Source organism: Dendrobates tinctorius, unplaced genomic scaffold, assembly GCF_039654945.1.
Source record: "Dendrobates tinctorius isolate UK_male_01 unplaced genomic scaffold, ASM3965494v1 ptg000007l, whole genome shotgun sequence".
NCBI lineage: Eukaryota > Metazoa > Chordata > Amphibia > Anura > Dendrobatidae > Dendrobates > Dendrobates tinctorius.
Genome location: NW_027361675.1, coordinates 29,703,648 through 29,720,590, shown reverse-complemented (window position 1 = coordinate 29,720,590; position 16,943 = coordinate 29,703,648). Strand labels below are relative to the sequence as shown.

The window sequence follows — 16,943 nt, the reverse complement described above, 5'->3', positions numbered from 1 at the left end:
CTATGCAGGAGGCTCACAGGGTTCTCTAATGGAGTGTCCTTAGGCGGTTCTGCATTATTATCTTGCATGGTAAAGACAATAATAGTAATTTAAAGGCACATATCTCTAAAACCACACAATATTAAGGAGGGCAGTGGGTATAAAATAAGAGCAGAAGCTGACCACAAATTTTTGGGGAAATTTGTAATACAAAAATAATTTTCTTGAATGTGCATTTACTGAGCTGAGAAAACGGAGATTAGACCTACCGGTAATGTTATTTCCAGGAGTCCATCCTGACAGCACCATGGGGTTGACCTTTCATCCTTATAGGGACAGGAAATACACGAGAGGTTAAAAGGTCCCCTCCCAAACCACACTCCAGTGATTTTCCAAGTACCACACCAGTATGGATGCAATTAAAATTTATTGAGATTTAGTACAAGCATATTGACAACAATACAAATCCCGGGGAGGGAACTACCAGTGCTGTCAGGATGGACTCCTGGAAATAACACTACCGGTAGGTCTAATCTCCGTTTTCCAGGACGTCCTATCCTGACAGCACCATGGGGAATACCAAAGTAGGAATTCGCTTAGGGTGGGACTACTGCCTGTAGCACTCTACGACCGAAGGTCGACTGGCTAGCTGTCAAAGTGTCCAACTTATAGTGTCTACAGAAAGTGTTCGGTGTAGACCAGGTGGCAGCCCTGCATATTTGATCTACTGAGGCTCCCGCCCTCTCTGACCATGATGTCGCTATTGCCCTGGTGGAATGGGCCCTAAGTCCTACAGGTATAGGAAAACCTTCGGCCTCGTACGCCGAGGTGATAATTGCCTTAATCCACCTTGCCAGGGTCAGTGTAGCTGCGCTTTTACCCTTATTTTTACCGCCGTACTGGATAAATAGTTTTGTGTCCTGTCGCCAATCCCGGGTGACCTCTAGGTAGCGGATGACTGCACGTCTAACATCCAGAGAATGGAACAGTTTTTCTTTATCATTCTTTGGGGCTGGACAAAATGAGGGTTGGATTATCTCCTGGTTTAGATTTTGCGGAGACGCTACTTTCGGGAGGAACCTTGGGTCTAGTTTGAGCACTATGTGATCCTCAAAGATCTGAATGTAGGGATTCTGGACTGAGAGGGCCTGGATCTTGCCTAAGCGCTTGGCTGAGGTGATCGCTACCAAAAATACGTTTTTTTGTGTGAGCTTTGTAATGTCTATCTCTGATATTGGCTCATAAGGGGGTCTACACAGAGAGTTGAGTACTAGATTTAGGTCTTAACCTCTGGGTGGCTTTGGTAAATCGTGCTATCCATGGATGGGAGGATAGGGAGAAATTGAAGAAGGTACTTAAGGCCGCTATCTGGACCTTGAGAGTGCTCGGGGTTAGGCCCTTATCAAATCCTGCCTGTAGGAAATCTAGGATTTGGGGGATATTTGGCCGAGACAGGTCTAAAGGGGCACTACCACTTTCTGAGCAGAACCTCTTCCAGATCTTACGATATATTGCCCGCGTAACAGGTTTACGGCTGGCCTGTAATGTAGAGATCACTTGGTCCGAGAGGCCACTGGACTTCAGGATGTCCCTCTCAGGATCCATGCTGCTAGTTGCAAGCTTCCTGGGTTTGGGTGTTAAACTGGGCCCTGGGCAAGTAGGTCCGATGACGTTGGTAGATGGAGTGGTCCCTTCTGAGCCATCTTCTTGAGGAGGGGAAACCAACTCCGCCGGGGCCAAAAGGGTACGATTAGCATCACCCGAGCTCCCTCCTCCTGGATCTTTCTGAGAACCCTTGGTATTATGGTGATAGGGGGGGAACCCGTATAGTAGTCCCCCTCTCCAGCTCTGGTTCAGGGCGTCGATCTCTTCCGGATGGTCCGCCGTATTGAGGGAGTAGAACCTCTTCAGCTTGGCGTTTCTTCTCGTCGCGAAGAGGTCCAGTTGGGGTGTCCCCCAGCGATGGCACAAGTCCCTGAAGATCTCCTCTTTTAGCTCCCACTCGGTGGCCCGGACTTCTTGCCTGCTTAAGTAGTTGGCTATATTGTTTTGGGAGCCTTCCAGGTGTACTGCTGACAAGGAGAGAGTGTTTTCTGCCCAGGTGAGGATGTGAGCTGCTAGATCCTGAAGCCTCCTGTGCCTTGGACCCCCTTGGTGGCGTAGGAAGGCTACTGTGGTCACGTTGTCCGACATGATCTTTATATGCTGGTTCTGTAGGCATAACTTGTTTCTCTTCAGCGTTTCCCAAGCTGCTCGTAGTTCTCGGTAGTTCGAGGACTGTAAGCTGATGTTCTTGGGCCATGTTCCTTGTAGGTATCTTCCCTCTAGGTGGGCTCCCCATCCTTCTCTGCTTGCATCCGTGGTGATGGTCACACATGGAGACAGGATCCAAGGAACCCCCTGGCTGATATTTCTGTGGTTGGTCCACCATTTCAGGGATGATCTCAAAGCTGGAGACGGCCGGAACTTCTTGTCCAGTGAGGACTGTCGTTTGTCCCATTTTGACAGGATCTCCCTCTGCAGGATTCTTGTGTGGGCCTGGCTCCACATAACGCAGGGTATGCATGCGGTTAGGGTGCCCAGAATCTTCATCACTGTCCTTATTGAAACCTGGTGCTGACCGAGCTGACGAACCTTGCCCATGATGGGTTTTTTCTTCTCTTCGGGTAAGAGTGAGATTCTTCTTCTGGAGTCCAACATGACCCCCAGGAATTTCTTCTGAGAACTGGACCGTAGATCTGACTTTTCTCTGTTTAGGATCCAACCTAGGCTCTCGAGCCTGGAAATTACTGAAATGAGTTGTTCCCTTAACTCCTCCGCTGTACGGGATATTACCAAAAAGTCGTCTAGATAAGGCACAATGATTATACCTTCCTGTCTTAAATTTTCCACGACTTCGGCGACCAGTTTCGTAAAAACTCGAGGTGCTGACGCCAAGCCGAACGGAAGGGACTGAAACTGAAAGTGGTAGTATCTGCCGCCTTTCTCTAGAGCGAAGTGTAGGAACCTCTGAGATTGAGGATGGATGGGCACATGATAATACGCACTTTTTAAGTCTATAGTGCACATGGAAGCGTTCTGGTCTATTAGCGGGATGGCGGTCTTCAGGGATTCCATTCGGAATCTCTTGTACCGAACCCATTGATTTAATGGTTTTAAATTTATGATGGTTCGGCTTTCTCCCGACGTTTTTTTTTTATCGTGAAGAGAGTTGAATAGTGCCCCTGATCTCTCTCGGCTTCTGGGACAGGAACCACTACCTCGGTCTTTAATAGGTCTCCTAGGTCGGCCCATATAGGATCTATCAGGGCTTTGGAACGGGGTTCTGTGACCACGAATCGTGTTGGGGGGGGGTTTGTAAATTCGAGGGAATAACCCTGGGAGATTGTATTGAGGACCCATGGGTTTTGGGAGATGAGACGCCAAGCCCCCGCAAAGTGTCTGAGACGCCCCCCTACAGGTATGGCGTCATTGTCTTCTGCTTCTGGAACTTTGCCCGGAACGAGACGGGGGAGCCCTACTTCCCCACCCCCCCTCGAATATTCCCAGCGAGGAGATTTCCCCTTCCCTCTATATTCCTGCCTTTGGTAAGGTCGGAATCTCTGAAAGGAAAACTGCTTTCTTGGTTTCTCCTCTGGAAACCCTCTTTTGTCGTCAGAGGCACTCGCTAGAATCTTATCTAAAGCCGGCCCAAATACTTTCCCCCCCCCCCGAGAAAGGTATGGAACATAATTTATTTTTAGACTGGTAGTCCCCCGACCAGGTTTTCATCCATATGGCTCAACGGGCCGCGTTGGATAGAGTTATTCCTGGCCGCAAATCTTACAGATTCCGCTGAAGCATCTGCCAGAAAACCAGTCGCGATCTTTAACAGGGGAATGCTCTCAGGGATAACACCCCTAGGGATTTTTCCCTTTAATTGTTTTTCCATCTGGTCGATCCATAGATGCATGGACCTAGCGACTGAAGTGGCGGCTATGTTTGCTTTCATCACCGCCGCTGAGGCCTCCCAAGCCCTCTTTAAGAGCACGTCGGCCTTTTTGTCCATGGGTTCTTTGAGACTGGAAGAGTCCTCAAAGGGAATTGAGGTCTTCCTCGACACCCTAGCCACCTGGGAATCGATCTTAGGCACCTCATCCCAAGTGTTGATGTCTTCCGGGTTAAATGGAAGTCGCAGTTTAAAGTCTCGTGGCACAATCAGTCTTTTCTCGGCATCCTCCCATTCTTCCAGGATCATTGCCCGGATATGGTCATTGACTGGGAAGACCTGACGGACCCTGGCTCTTAGCCCCCCGAACATCGCGTTCTGGATGGATTGCTCCTTCGGGGCTTCCTCGATCTGCATCGTACTCCTCACTGCACTGAGGAGCTCGTCCGTATTCTCTGACGTGAAGAGGTACTTTTTCCCTGTCTCCGGGGGTTCAGAGGTGATCTCGCCTTCTTCCTCCGAGTCCGAACCCCGTATCTCCTCCTCTGAAGACTGGTCGGACGCCCATCTTGGTCTTTTGGATTGGGACCGGTCGGCAGACTGCGTGGGTAGCCATGCAGAGACGGAGGCCTGGACCTCTTCTCTGACCACTGTGCGCATCTCCGTGAGGAACGTGGCCTGCTCGCCTCTGATGATCCGCAGGGTGCAGTCCTCACATAAGGGCTTCTTCCATGTGCTCGGCAGCTTGCTGTCACAGATGGGGCATTTGGGCTTGCCTGATCCCCTAGATGCTGCTGCCGCCGGGGTCGGCGCCGTCTTGTCCTAACAAAGAACAGGAGTCTGTTTTACTAACAGCTCCTGTCTTTGAAATCACAGCCCGCCATGCCCCCTACTCACGGACGCTGGGTCTGGCTGATCGTTCCTGCGCCCGTGTTCTCCGTTTATGATGGCAGCGCTGAAAGGACCACAGGTTTGTATCGCTGCCCCCGCTTTCCCCCGCTCTTTTATCCTACCTTATCTTGTGCTGGAAACGCTTCTCCCGTCCATGACGCTTCATTCTGACGACGCAGGACCTCCTGACCGGAAGTCGTCATACCCGGCGCCCGGAAGTGACGCGGCCGCCGGCTCTGCTCTCGCGGGAGTCGCGCTGGGGGAAGCGATACATCGTCCCGCAGCGACGCTCTACGGGACCGCAGGCGGGAAACCCCCCTTAGGGGGGTGCCGCGTGCACCGTCCGACCGGAGGAGTTGGCAGTTGGGACTCCGAACCTCCTGGCCCCGGCAAGTTATCATTGTCTTCTCTCCTGCCGCCGCCGCTGTGGCGCTCTCGTGCCTGTCCTTACAGGGACAGGAAAAACACTGGAGTGTGGTGTGGGAGGGGACCTTTTAACCTCTCGTGTATTTCCTTTCCCTATAAGGATGAAAGGTCAACCCCATGGTGCTGTCAGGATAGGACGTCCTGGAAATATTATTACTTTTCCATCAATGGAGCAGTGTGAAGGCTTAATTTTTTGAATAGCAAGCTGATGTTTTTATGGATAACATTTATGGGTATATACAATGTTGTTTTGATTGCTTTTTATTGCATTTTTATACAGTTTAATTTCATACCATGATAGATCAGACATGTAATCACAGGAAAATACCAAATACCGTATATACTCGTGTATAAGCCGAGATTTTCAGCCCATTTTTTGGGGCTGAAAGTCCCCCTCTCGGCTTATACACGAGTCATATACCGGGGGGGATCGGCGGGGGAGGGGGAGCGGGGGTGTCAGATCATACTCACCCTTCTCTGCAGCTCCCCTGCTTGTTCCATGTTGTCGGCGCTGCTCTCTTCCTGCTTCAGCTGTCAAATGGTACCCGCTCATTAAATATGCGCATATTTAATGAGCGGGTACCACGTGACTGCTGAACCAGGAAGAGAGCAGCGCCGACAACGTGGAACAAGCTGGGGAGCTGCAGAGACAAGCGCCAGGACCCGGTGAGTATGAAGGGGGGGTTGGGAGGCATATTCACCTGTCCCTGCTCTCTGCTGTCTTGCGTCCTCTGCAGTGACATTGAGGTCAGAGAGCGCTATCGCGCTCTCTGCCTGCACAGTCACTGCAGAGCGCAACGCTGATGAGCAGGGGGCAGCGACGGAGGTGAGTATACAGGTTTTTTTTTTTTTTGTTTTGTTTTTAAGGGAGGCAGCGGCAGCAGCAGCAATATGATGGGGCCACTCACTGTGCATAACTGGGGCCACTCACTGTGCAGCATAACTGGGGCCACTCATTGTGCATGATAACTGGGGCCACTCACTGTGCATCATAACTGGGGCCACTCACTGTGCATCATAACTGGGGCCACTCACTGTGCATCATAACTGGGGCCACTCACTGTGCATCATAACTGGGGCCACTCACTGTGCATCATAACTGGGGCCACTCACTGTGCATCATAACTGGGGCCACTCACTGTGCATGATAACTGGGGCCACTCACTGTGCATGATAACTGGGGCCACTCACTGTGCATGATAACTGGGGCCACTCACTGTGCATGATAACTGGGGCCACTCACTGTGCATGATAACTGGGACCACTCACTGTGCATGATAACTGGGGCCACTCACTGTGCATGATAACTGGGGCCACTCACTGTGCATGATAACTGGGGCCACTCACTGTGCATGATAACTGGGGCCACTCACTGTGCATGATAACTGGGGCCACTCACTGTGCATGATAACTGGGGCCACTCACTGTGCATGATAACTGGGGCCACTCACTGTGCATGATAACTGGGGCCACTCACTGTGCAGCATAACTGGGGCCACTCACTGTGCAGCATAACTGGGGCCACTCACTGTGCAGCATAACTGGGGCCACTCACTGTGCATCATAACTGGGGCCACTCACTGTGCAGCATTATCTGGGGCCACTCACTGTGCACCCTCGGCTTATACACGAGTCATTAAGTTTTCCCAGTTTTTTGTGGCAAAATTAGGGGGGTCGGCTTATACTCGAGTATATACGGTATTTGTATATACTAAAAAATAAAATATGCATATGTGTTTAAAACTTTTTATTTTTACTTTATTTTTTTAGTCCCCTTAGGGGACTTGAACGTGCAAACTTCTGATTGCTTGTTCCAAGTACTGAAATTCTAGTGTATTGAACATAGTCAAAATTACAGGCTGGTCTTCATAGGTGTATTGAGATGGAGCCAAGGGAGCTTTCCCATCAGCACTTTTGCGATCATGTTGTGGGGGAGGGGGAAACGATGGGAGCTAGTGAATATTCATATTAGCTATCATGCCGTTTAAATACTACTCTCAGTGACTGACATTGGAATTTAAAACAGTTAGACAGCAGCGACTGGAGTAAGCTCTGGTCGCTGCTGTTACACGCCACATCAGCCCTGAGCCATTTCCATACATGGGGACTTGATATAGATAGAACTATTGTATCCTACATGAGTGTTGCAGAGTACTAGACCAGAAATCAGACAACTGAAAGTTAAGGCCCTGTACTGGGGTTTAAGTATAATAAAAAGGGGGGAAAAAACAACCTGAAAAAAAAAAATGAATAAAATATGTAAACATAAAAAGAAAATGCAATGCGGAGCACAAAAAAGTAATGTAAAAATATTTTGCAACTAAAGAGGTTGTTTTATGCAAAAACGAGAGTTAAAGAAAAACAAAAAAAACTACTGGATTTATAAAAAATATTCCATTATTTAATCAGTACTTTGAAAACAGTATATAAAGAAGCATCATACTTACAAAAAAAAAAAATGTAATAAAAAGTGATCAATAAGTCATGCATAAAAAGATTGTAGAAATGAAAACAAGCTCTCGTATGGTTCTGTTTGTGAAAAATAAGTTCAAGTTACTTGAATATGAAAATGACAAAGCAATTATTTTATGTTAAAAATAGATTTACCGTAAGTGCAAAAAAGTAGCAAAACCTTTGTAAATGTGGAATCACTGTAGTCGTATTGACCCAAAGGAAAAAAAGTTACTATAACTTTTCATTTAAAATTCATAAATTGCTGTTTTTTGATCACTCTGCCATCCAAAAATAACGATACAAAAAGCGACCAAAAACAACTCCTTGTCCTGCAAAAAACAAAACAAGCCCCTACAAAGTTATTTCGGCAGAAAAATAAAACACAGCTTTCAGGACATGGCGATATAATAAACATACAATACATTTTTGTAAAAGAGCATCTTTAGCATGTAAAAATAGTAATATGTAAAAAATGCTATATATCCCTGGCTTTTCTGTAATCACACTGACCCAAATTATACTCTGTAACCCCTTAACGACCTTGAGATTTTAGTTTTTTGCTCCCCTTCTTCCCAGAGCCATTACTTTATTTTTTCCATCAATATGGCCATGTGAGGGCTTGTTTTATTGTGGGACGAGTTGTAATTTTTAACCCACACCACTGATTTAACGAAATAGTGTACTGGAAAATGAAAAAAAAAAAAAAAAGTACAGTGAAATTGCAAAAATAAAAAAGTGCAATTCCACATTTTATTTCTTTTTTGTTACTATGTTCACTAATTGCTAAAACTGACCTGCCATTGCGATTCTCCAGGTCTTTTTGAGTTTGCAGATATAAAAACATGTATAGGTGCTTTTTTATTTAAGTTGTGAAAAAAAAATCCCAAATTTGTAGGAAAAAAAAACGGCGCCGTTTTCCGAGACCCGTAGCATCTCCACTTTTCGGGATTTGGGTCTGGGTGAGGGCTTATTTTTTGCATGTCAACCTGCCGTTTTAATTGATAACATTTTGGGGTAGATACAATGTTTTTATCACCTGTTATTGCATTTTATTGCAATGTTGTGGCGACTAGAAAAACGTAATTCTGGCGTTTCAATTTTTTCCTCATTACGCCGTTTACCGATCAGATTAATTTAATTCATATTTGGATAGATCAGACTTTTCTGAATGCAGCGATAACAAACGTGTTTTTTACTGTTTTACTTTGAATGGGGCAAAAGGGAGGTGATTTGATCTTACCGTACTTTCCGGCGTATAAGACGACCCCCCAACTTTTCCAGTTAAAATATAAAACCTTCTTGAAAGTCGGGGGGTCTTCTTATACGCCGTATGTCATCTTATACGCCGGGTGCAGACCAATCTGCATATGGTGGGGGAGTGGTCCTGATGACGAAGGGAGGAGGCGTCCCACAGGGAAGATATAAGTGGAGTTATCCCCCTTTTACCTCATTGGTGGCAGCGGTGCTATCTGTGGGTCTCCGTGCTGGGGGGTGGCGGCGGCTCCTCTTTCAGCAGTGTGGTGGCTCTGTGCTGGGGGTTGTCATCGGCTCCTCTTTGTGCAGCTGGGGGGGCGGTGGCGGCTCTTTGTCCAGCGTTGGGGCTCCGCCGGCAATTCCCAAAAGCCCGGAGGCCCCGCGGCAGCTCCAGTGCTGCAGTGTGGTGGGCCTTCGGGAAAATGGCCGCTGGGGCGGCGCATGCTCAGATTCAGATCTCGTCCCGAGATCTCGGGAGACAAGATCTGAATCTGAACATGTGCGGGCTCCAGCGGCCAATTTCCCAGAAGCCAGCTCGGTGACTAAAGAGTGATTAGTTATTTTTTTTCTGTACAGGATTTCTCTGGATAAATCAGTTAAAGATGGATGGCTGCTGCCCTGAATATTCCACTATTTTTTTTGTGCACAATACAGTTCTGGAGATATGGGCCTTGCTTTATTTAGTGCTAATTTTTATGGCCATCATCAATGAGTACAGCTCACTGGATCCTCTAACGTCTTGTCTTTAGGCTGCTGTGCATTATTACTGTGACCAACAGCCACCTGTAAAAACCATAAAAATTACCACTAAATAAAAATGCCTATCTATGGAACCCCTTGGCGGAGTAAAATAAATCTAATATATAAAGCTCAAGTGTGTGTATGTATGTATGTATGTATGTGTGTGTATGTCCGGGATTGGCATCCGCACCGTCGCAGCTACAGCCACAAAATTTGGCACAGTCACACGTCTGGACCCCGAGAGTGTCCTAGGCTATGTTGTGAGGTGAAATTTTAACTCCGCGCGTTCCAATTCACCAAACAATTTTTCCCCTATCTACATAATGGGGAAAAAGTGTGTGTGCATCAAGCCCCACCCTTATGATGTCACAATTGTTGCCATGGCGACGCTGATTCATCATAGGTTGCAATGGTGACGGTTATGTCATAACGGTTGCCATGGTGATGATGATGTCATAATGGGTATATAGAATCATAGAATCGTAGAGTTGGAAGGGACCTCCTGGGCCATCTGGTCCAGCCCCCTGCTCAAAGCAGGATTCGCTAAATCATCCCAGTCAGATGTCTGTCCAGCCTCTGTTTGAAGACTTCCATTGAAGGAGAACTCACCACTTCTCGTGGCAGCCTGTTCCACTCATTGATCACTCTAACTGTCAAAAAGTTTTTTCTAACATCTAATTTGTGTCTCCTCCCATTCAGTTTCATCCCATTGCTTCTAGTCTTTCCTTGTGCAAATGAGAATAAAGTTGATCCTTCTACAATGTGACAGCCCTTTAGATATTTGTAGACAGCTATTAATTCTCCTCTCAGTCTTCTCTTTTGCAAACTAAACATTCCCAAATCCTGCAACCTTTCCTCATAAGACAGGGTTTGCAGACCGGTCACCATTCTGGTCGCTCTTTTCTGAACTTGCTCCAGATTGTTGATGTCTTTTTTTAAAATGTGGTGTCCAAAACTGGACACAATATTCCAGATGAGGTCTGACCAAAGAGGAGTAGAGGGAAATAATGACTTCACGTGATCTAGACTGTATGCTTCTGTTAATACATCCTAGAATTGCATTTGCCTTTTTTGCTGCTGCATCACACTGTTGACTCATATTCAGTCTGTGATCTATTAGTATACCCAAGTCTTTTTCACATGTGCTGTCACTTAGCCCTATTCCTCCCATTCTGTATATGCTTTTTTCATTTTTATTGCCCAGATGTAGTACTTTGCATTTCTCCCTGTTAAAAACCATTCTGTTAGTTGCTGCCCACTTTTCCAGTTTATTTATATCTTTTTGAATCCTCTCTCTCTCTTCTCTAGTATTAGCTATCCCTCCTAGCTTTGTGTCATCAGCAAATTTAATCAGTTTACCCTGACATGGTCACGGGACTATGGGATGGAGGATGTGTGATGAGTATATGGGCACTGGACTATGGGATGGCAAATATGTATGATGGGTATATGGGCCTGGGACTATGGGATGGTGAATATGCATGATGGGTATATGGGCATGGGACTATGGGATGGAGGATGTGTGATGGGTATATGGGCATGGCAATATGGGATGGAGGATGTGTGATGGGTATATGGGCACTCGACTATGGGATGGAGGATATGTATGATGGGTATATGGGCACGGGCCTATGGGATTGTGGATATGTATGATGGGTATATGGGCACGGGCCTATGGGATGGAGGATGTGTGATGGGTATATGGGCATGGCACTATGGGATGGAGGATGTGTGATGGGTATATGGGCACTCGACTATGGGATGGAGGATATGTATGATGGGTATATGGGCATGGGACTATGGGATGGTGAATATGCATGATGGGTATATGGGCACGGGACTATGTGATGGAGGATGTGTGATGGGTATATGGGCATGGCACTATGGGATGGAGGATGTGTGATGGGTATATGGGCACTCGATTATGGGATGGAGGATATGTATGATGGGTATATGGGCACGGGCTTATGGGATCGTGGATATGTATGATGGGTATATGGGAACGGGACTATGGGATGGAGGATAATTCTAATTTGCTATGACTAACCACAGTTAGTTACTTTGCCCGGGCAGCGCCAGGCTCTTCAGCTAGTAAATAAATAAATGCAATACTCATAGAAGCAGCAGGAATAAAATACAGGCAAAATCAATCCACATTTGCCCTGGTAACAAGTTTTCTTAAAGGTTAAAGGAAAGGCAGCTCATTCCTCTTTACAGAGACCCCTTTACCGAGACCGCAATCATGGTAAGTGAGTAAACACATGGACTCTTTAGGAATGTCCTCCCATTCAGGCAGGAAACAATGTCAGAGTTGGGATTTAGATAAAGGATTGCCATTCCCACCTGTGCCGTCTGGGCATGTTCCAACATCTCCTCAAATTCCTCATACTCCTCATCATCAGGTTCCGCTCCTGACAGACGAGCTGCTCGGGCCATGAAGTATGGAGGCAGTTCCCCAATGGCAGTGCCAGCACCCTGTAGAAATACACATATCGGAAGATACAAACAAATCATTTTCTAAATATTGAAAGGAAGTAAATATTAATAAATTAATGAAAAAATGTAAATAATATCCTATATTAAATTTTCACAAGACAAATGCTGTCTGGTAATACTTCCGAAATAGGGAAAATAGAAGCCCAATAACAGACTCAAAGCATTTCCGGTAAGACCTAAGGAAAACTGTTGACGTGATACTCTGTACATCACCTATATCTGAAATTCGTTAGAGTCAATGTTAATGAGGTAATCGGAGATGTGGATAACCTGTGCTTCTGGTGATGTGTCCACAAAAAAAATTCCAATATGCCGTGTAGAAGGTAACAGTGCAGTTTATTCTCAATACGTTTCGCCGTTCTCAGATTCTTTTTCAGACGGACTTATGGGTTGGGCGGTTTTCTGTCACTTGTCATCAGTGCACTTGTCGTACGCAATCCGTTTTTTTTTTCTCAGCATCTATTAATGTTTTAAAGGATCATTTACAGTTTCCTATGTTACAAAACTGTAAAGCATACGAAAAATCAGATACTATACTGCTGGTCTGTGTGGCATGCGATTTTTTTCTCGCAGCAAACCGATTTCAGAGTGGAATCGTAGCATGCTGGGATTTTTTTCTCATGCCGAATACAGCGGAGAAAAAATAAGCAGATCTGCACGGTCTCATTGAATAACATTGGTCCAAATGCAATTCAATTTTTTTTAGTGGCTTGCACTCATACGATCTACCGTATATACTCGTGTATAAGCCGAGGTTTGCAGCCCATTTTTTTGGGCTGAAAGTCCCCCCCCCCCGGCTTATACACGAGTCATATACCGGGGGGATCGGCGGGGGAGGGGGAGCGGTGGTGTCAGAGATTATACTCACCCTCTGCAGCCCCCCTGCTTGTTCCATGTTGTCAGCGCTGCTCTTCCTTCCTGCTTCAGCTGTCAAGTGTAACCGCTCATTAAATATGCGCATATTTAATGAGCGGTACCACGTGACCGCTGAAGCAGGAAGGAAGAGCAGCGCCGACAATATGGAACAAGCAGGGGCTGCGCTGCAGAGACAAGCGCCAGGACCGGGTGAGTATGAACAGGGGGGAGGCATATTCACCTGTCCCTGCCCTCTGCTGTCTTGCGTCCTCTGCAGTGACATTCAGGTCAGAGGGCGCGATCGTGCCCTCTGCCTGCACAGTCACTGCAGAGCCGGCAACGCTGATGAGCAGGGGGCAGCGATGGAGGTGAGTATACAGTTTTTGTTTTTTTTGGTAACGGAGGCAGCGTCAGCAGCAGCAATATGATGGGGCCACACACTGTGCAGCAAAGCTGGGGCCACTCACTGTGCAGCATAACTGGGGCCACTCACTGTGCAGCAAAGCTGGGGCCACACACTGTGCAGCATAACTGGGGCCACTCACTGTGCAGCAAAGCTGGGGCCACACACTGTGCAGCATAACTGGGGCCACTCACTGTGCAGCATAACTGAGGCCACTCACTGTGCAGATAACTGGGGCCTCACACTGTGCAGCATTATCTGGGGCCTCACACTGTGCAGATAACTGGGGCCACACACTGTGCAGCATAACTGGGGCCACTCACTGTGCAGCATTATCTGGGGCCACTCACTGTGCAGCAAAGCTGGGGCCACTCACTGTGCAGATAACTGGGGCCACTCACTGTGCAGCAAAGCTGGGGCCACACACTGTGCAGCATAACTGGGGGCACTCACTGTGCAGATAACTGGGGCCACTCACTGTGCAGCATTATCTGGGGCCACTCACTGTGCAGCATTATCTGGGGCCACTCACTGTGCATCATTATCTGGGGCCACTCACTGTGCAACCTCGGCTTACACGCGAGTCAATAAGTTTTCCCAGTTTTTGTGACAAAATTAGGGGGGTCGGCTTATACATGAGTATATACAGTATATACAAGTGTGAGCTAACTCTAAATGGTATAAGCGCCAAAAATAAAGCAGAGTCTGAAAAAAGTGTTCACAGGAAAAAGAGGGCATTTTAATGTAGAAAAAAAATAAATAAAAACACACTTTTTTTTTTTTTAAGAGAAATTTTATATAAAATCTCTTACATTTCTCCCGAAACCAAAATGTTTGTTTTTACAAGAGAACGCAATTTTTTTTCCTTTGAACATTTTTTTCATACTCAGCTTTATTGGTAATGGACAAGGGATGAATCATACACGTCGGCGTTTTTCGTTTTGCTCATATTTGAATATCTGTCCTATTTAAGTCTGATCCTTACTACAATGTTTGTGGTCTCCTGAAGAAGAATCTGAGAGCTGTGAAACGAGCTGAGAATAAACCGCAAATTGGAAATATTTTTGGGTACATCACAAGCAGCATGTTGCATTTTGTTGCGGTCGCCGCAGCGTCAAAACGACGCATGCGGACACATCCGCATACATCGGCATGGCCTGGGTAGTGGGGGGAGCTTCACGGAGGAATTACACAGCCCTCTGCAGCTCTGACATCTGCAAATCTGAACCTTGCCTTAGACGACATGTGGCGTCACCCCCTCAGCTCAACCCATTTTGGCAGAGCTGGGAGAAACTGGCATGAGTACATCAAAAGTCGCAAAAATGTGGCACAACTCCCAAGTTGTGCCTACATTTTGTGACTTTTCAAAGCTTTTACGCCAGAATTCTGGCCTGAAAGCTTTGATGAATCTAGACCATATTCTTGTTGCACTATATCAGTGTTTCCCAAACTCCGCTCTTCGCACCAACCAAGTATTCAGGATTTCCTTGTATTGCACAAAGGTTGGAATGCATCAGAAAATGTTCCGGGTTTCCTCACTAATGCTAAGGAAATCGTTGACCCCAAGATTCATCATTTGTGTGTGGAGAAGAGGGGGTTTTAAGTCACTTTTCTTTCTTTCCTTCTATTAGCTACCATTTTTTGGCACCAAATTCATCAAAATGGAGCATGCAATTCATAAATTTGGCACAAAGATATATATATATATATACACACATATATACACAGTATATATATATATATATATATATATATATATATATATAAAAGAGTATTTCTTCCTGGCTTCAACTGTTTCTGCAACTAGATTCTGGTGTAATCAAAAATACATAGGGGTTGGACTAGGGTAAAGCTATGTCCATAAAGTAGAAAACAAGTGAGCACATGTAAAATATACTTCAAGCAAGGAGCAAATTGAATAATGAGTTGGGTGCAAAAAACAAAAAGGTGCAAAACACACAAAACTAAACAAAATAAAACAAGCTCAAAGTCAATGGTAATCAGGGACATAATCCATTGATTTGGGGGGGGGGGGCGTGAGAACTGGAGTTTGAGAAACTTCACTAAATCAATATTCTTCAGGATACAGTATGTCACAAAGTGGGTAGGAAGAGGACAGTAATTTTGCTCCTCTTTGTCCCAGTGGTAAAGATGAGGGACGGTATGCTATCCTTCGTTTTAGTCTCAGTGTTGTTAAAACTGACTCAAATTGTTATATTTTCTATGTACTGACCCACATGCAGGCTTCCAGTCTAACTTTGGAGATGATGGTCCATAAGGTAATAGCACCATCTACAGTTTCTTCATCTGGACATATTATTTCATCTGGATATGGAGGTTCAGGAAAATTAACAGAATTACATTCATAAGCAGCAAGTGTCACAGATGCTATGTGAGGACCCTGAAAAGACATAAAAAATATATACTGTATATTAGCATGTCTATAAAGACATGGCTATAGGTACTATACCATGGGGGGGGGGGGACGTACATTATACACAGTGGGCATGCAAAGTATTCAGATCCCTTTAAATTTTTCACTCTGTTTCATTGCAGCCATTTGGTAAATTCAAAAAAGTTCATTTTTTTCATTAATGTACACTCTACACCCCATCTTGACTGAAAAAAAACCGGAAATGTAGAAATTTTTGCAAATTTATTAAAAAAGAAAAACTGAAATATCACATTGTCACAAGTATTCAGACCCTTTGCTCAGTATCGAGTAGAAGCACCCTTTTGAGCTAGTACAGCCATGAGTCTCCTTGAGAATGACGCAACAAGTTTTTCACACCTGGATTTGGAGATCCTCTGCCATTCTTCCTTGCAGATCCTCTCCAGCTCCGTCAGGTTGGATTGTGAATGTTGGTGGATAGCCATTTTCAGGTCTCTCCAGAGATGCTCAATTGGGTTTGGGTCAGGGCTCTGGCTGGACCAGTCAAGAATGGTCACAGAGTTGTTCAGAAGCCACTCAGTTGTTACTTTAGCTGTGTGCTTAGGGTCACTGTCTTGTTGGAAGGTGAACCTTTGGCCACGTCTGAGGTCCAGAGCACTCTGGAAGAGGTTTTCATCCAGGATATCTCTGTACTTGGCCACATTCATGTTTCCTTCAATTGCAGCCACTCATCCTGTCCCTGCAGCTGAAAAACACCCCCATAGCATTATACTGCCAAAACCACGTTTCACTGTTGGGATTGTATTGGGCAGGTGATAAGCAGTGTCTGGTTTTCTCCACAGATACAGCTTAGAATTATCACCGTTAGTTAGGGTTGGGGCTAAATTTACCGATAGGGTTGAGGCTAACGTTAGGGTTGGGATTAAGGTTAGGTTTGGGGTTAGTGTTATGATTACTGTTGGGATGAGGGTTAGGGGTGTGTTGGTGTTAAGGTTGGAGTTAGAATTGGGGGATTTCCACTGTTTAGGCACATCAGGGGCTCTCCAAATGCGATATGCGTCTGATCTCAATTCCAGCCAATTATGCATTGAAAAGTCAAACGGTGCTCCTTCCCTTCAAAGCTC

At 45.9% G+C, this 16,943-nt stretch overlaps 1 protein-coding gene across 3 annotated transcripts in view; it reads right to left on the bottom strand.

The window, feature by feature from the left end:
• Positions 1-16,943, bottom strand: part of VMP1 (vacuole membrane protein 1) — a 268,295-nt gene that overhangs the window by 98,107 nt on the left and 153,245 nt on the right. For 2 of the 3 annotated variants that reach the window (XM_073572977.1, XM_073572978.1), the window contains 2 exons: positions 15,661-15,828; positions 12,017-12,148 (listed from right to left, as the gene is read on the bottom strand). In XM_073572977.1, the coding sequence (XP_073429078.1) occupies positions 12,017-12,148; positions 15,661-15,828 (300 nt within the window). Of the gene's footprint in view, positions 1-12,016; positions 12,149-15,660; positions 15,829-16,218; positions 16,886-16,943 lie in introns of those variants that run through there. The other variant, XM_073572979.1, reaches the window with a different exon arrangement.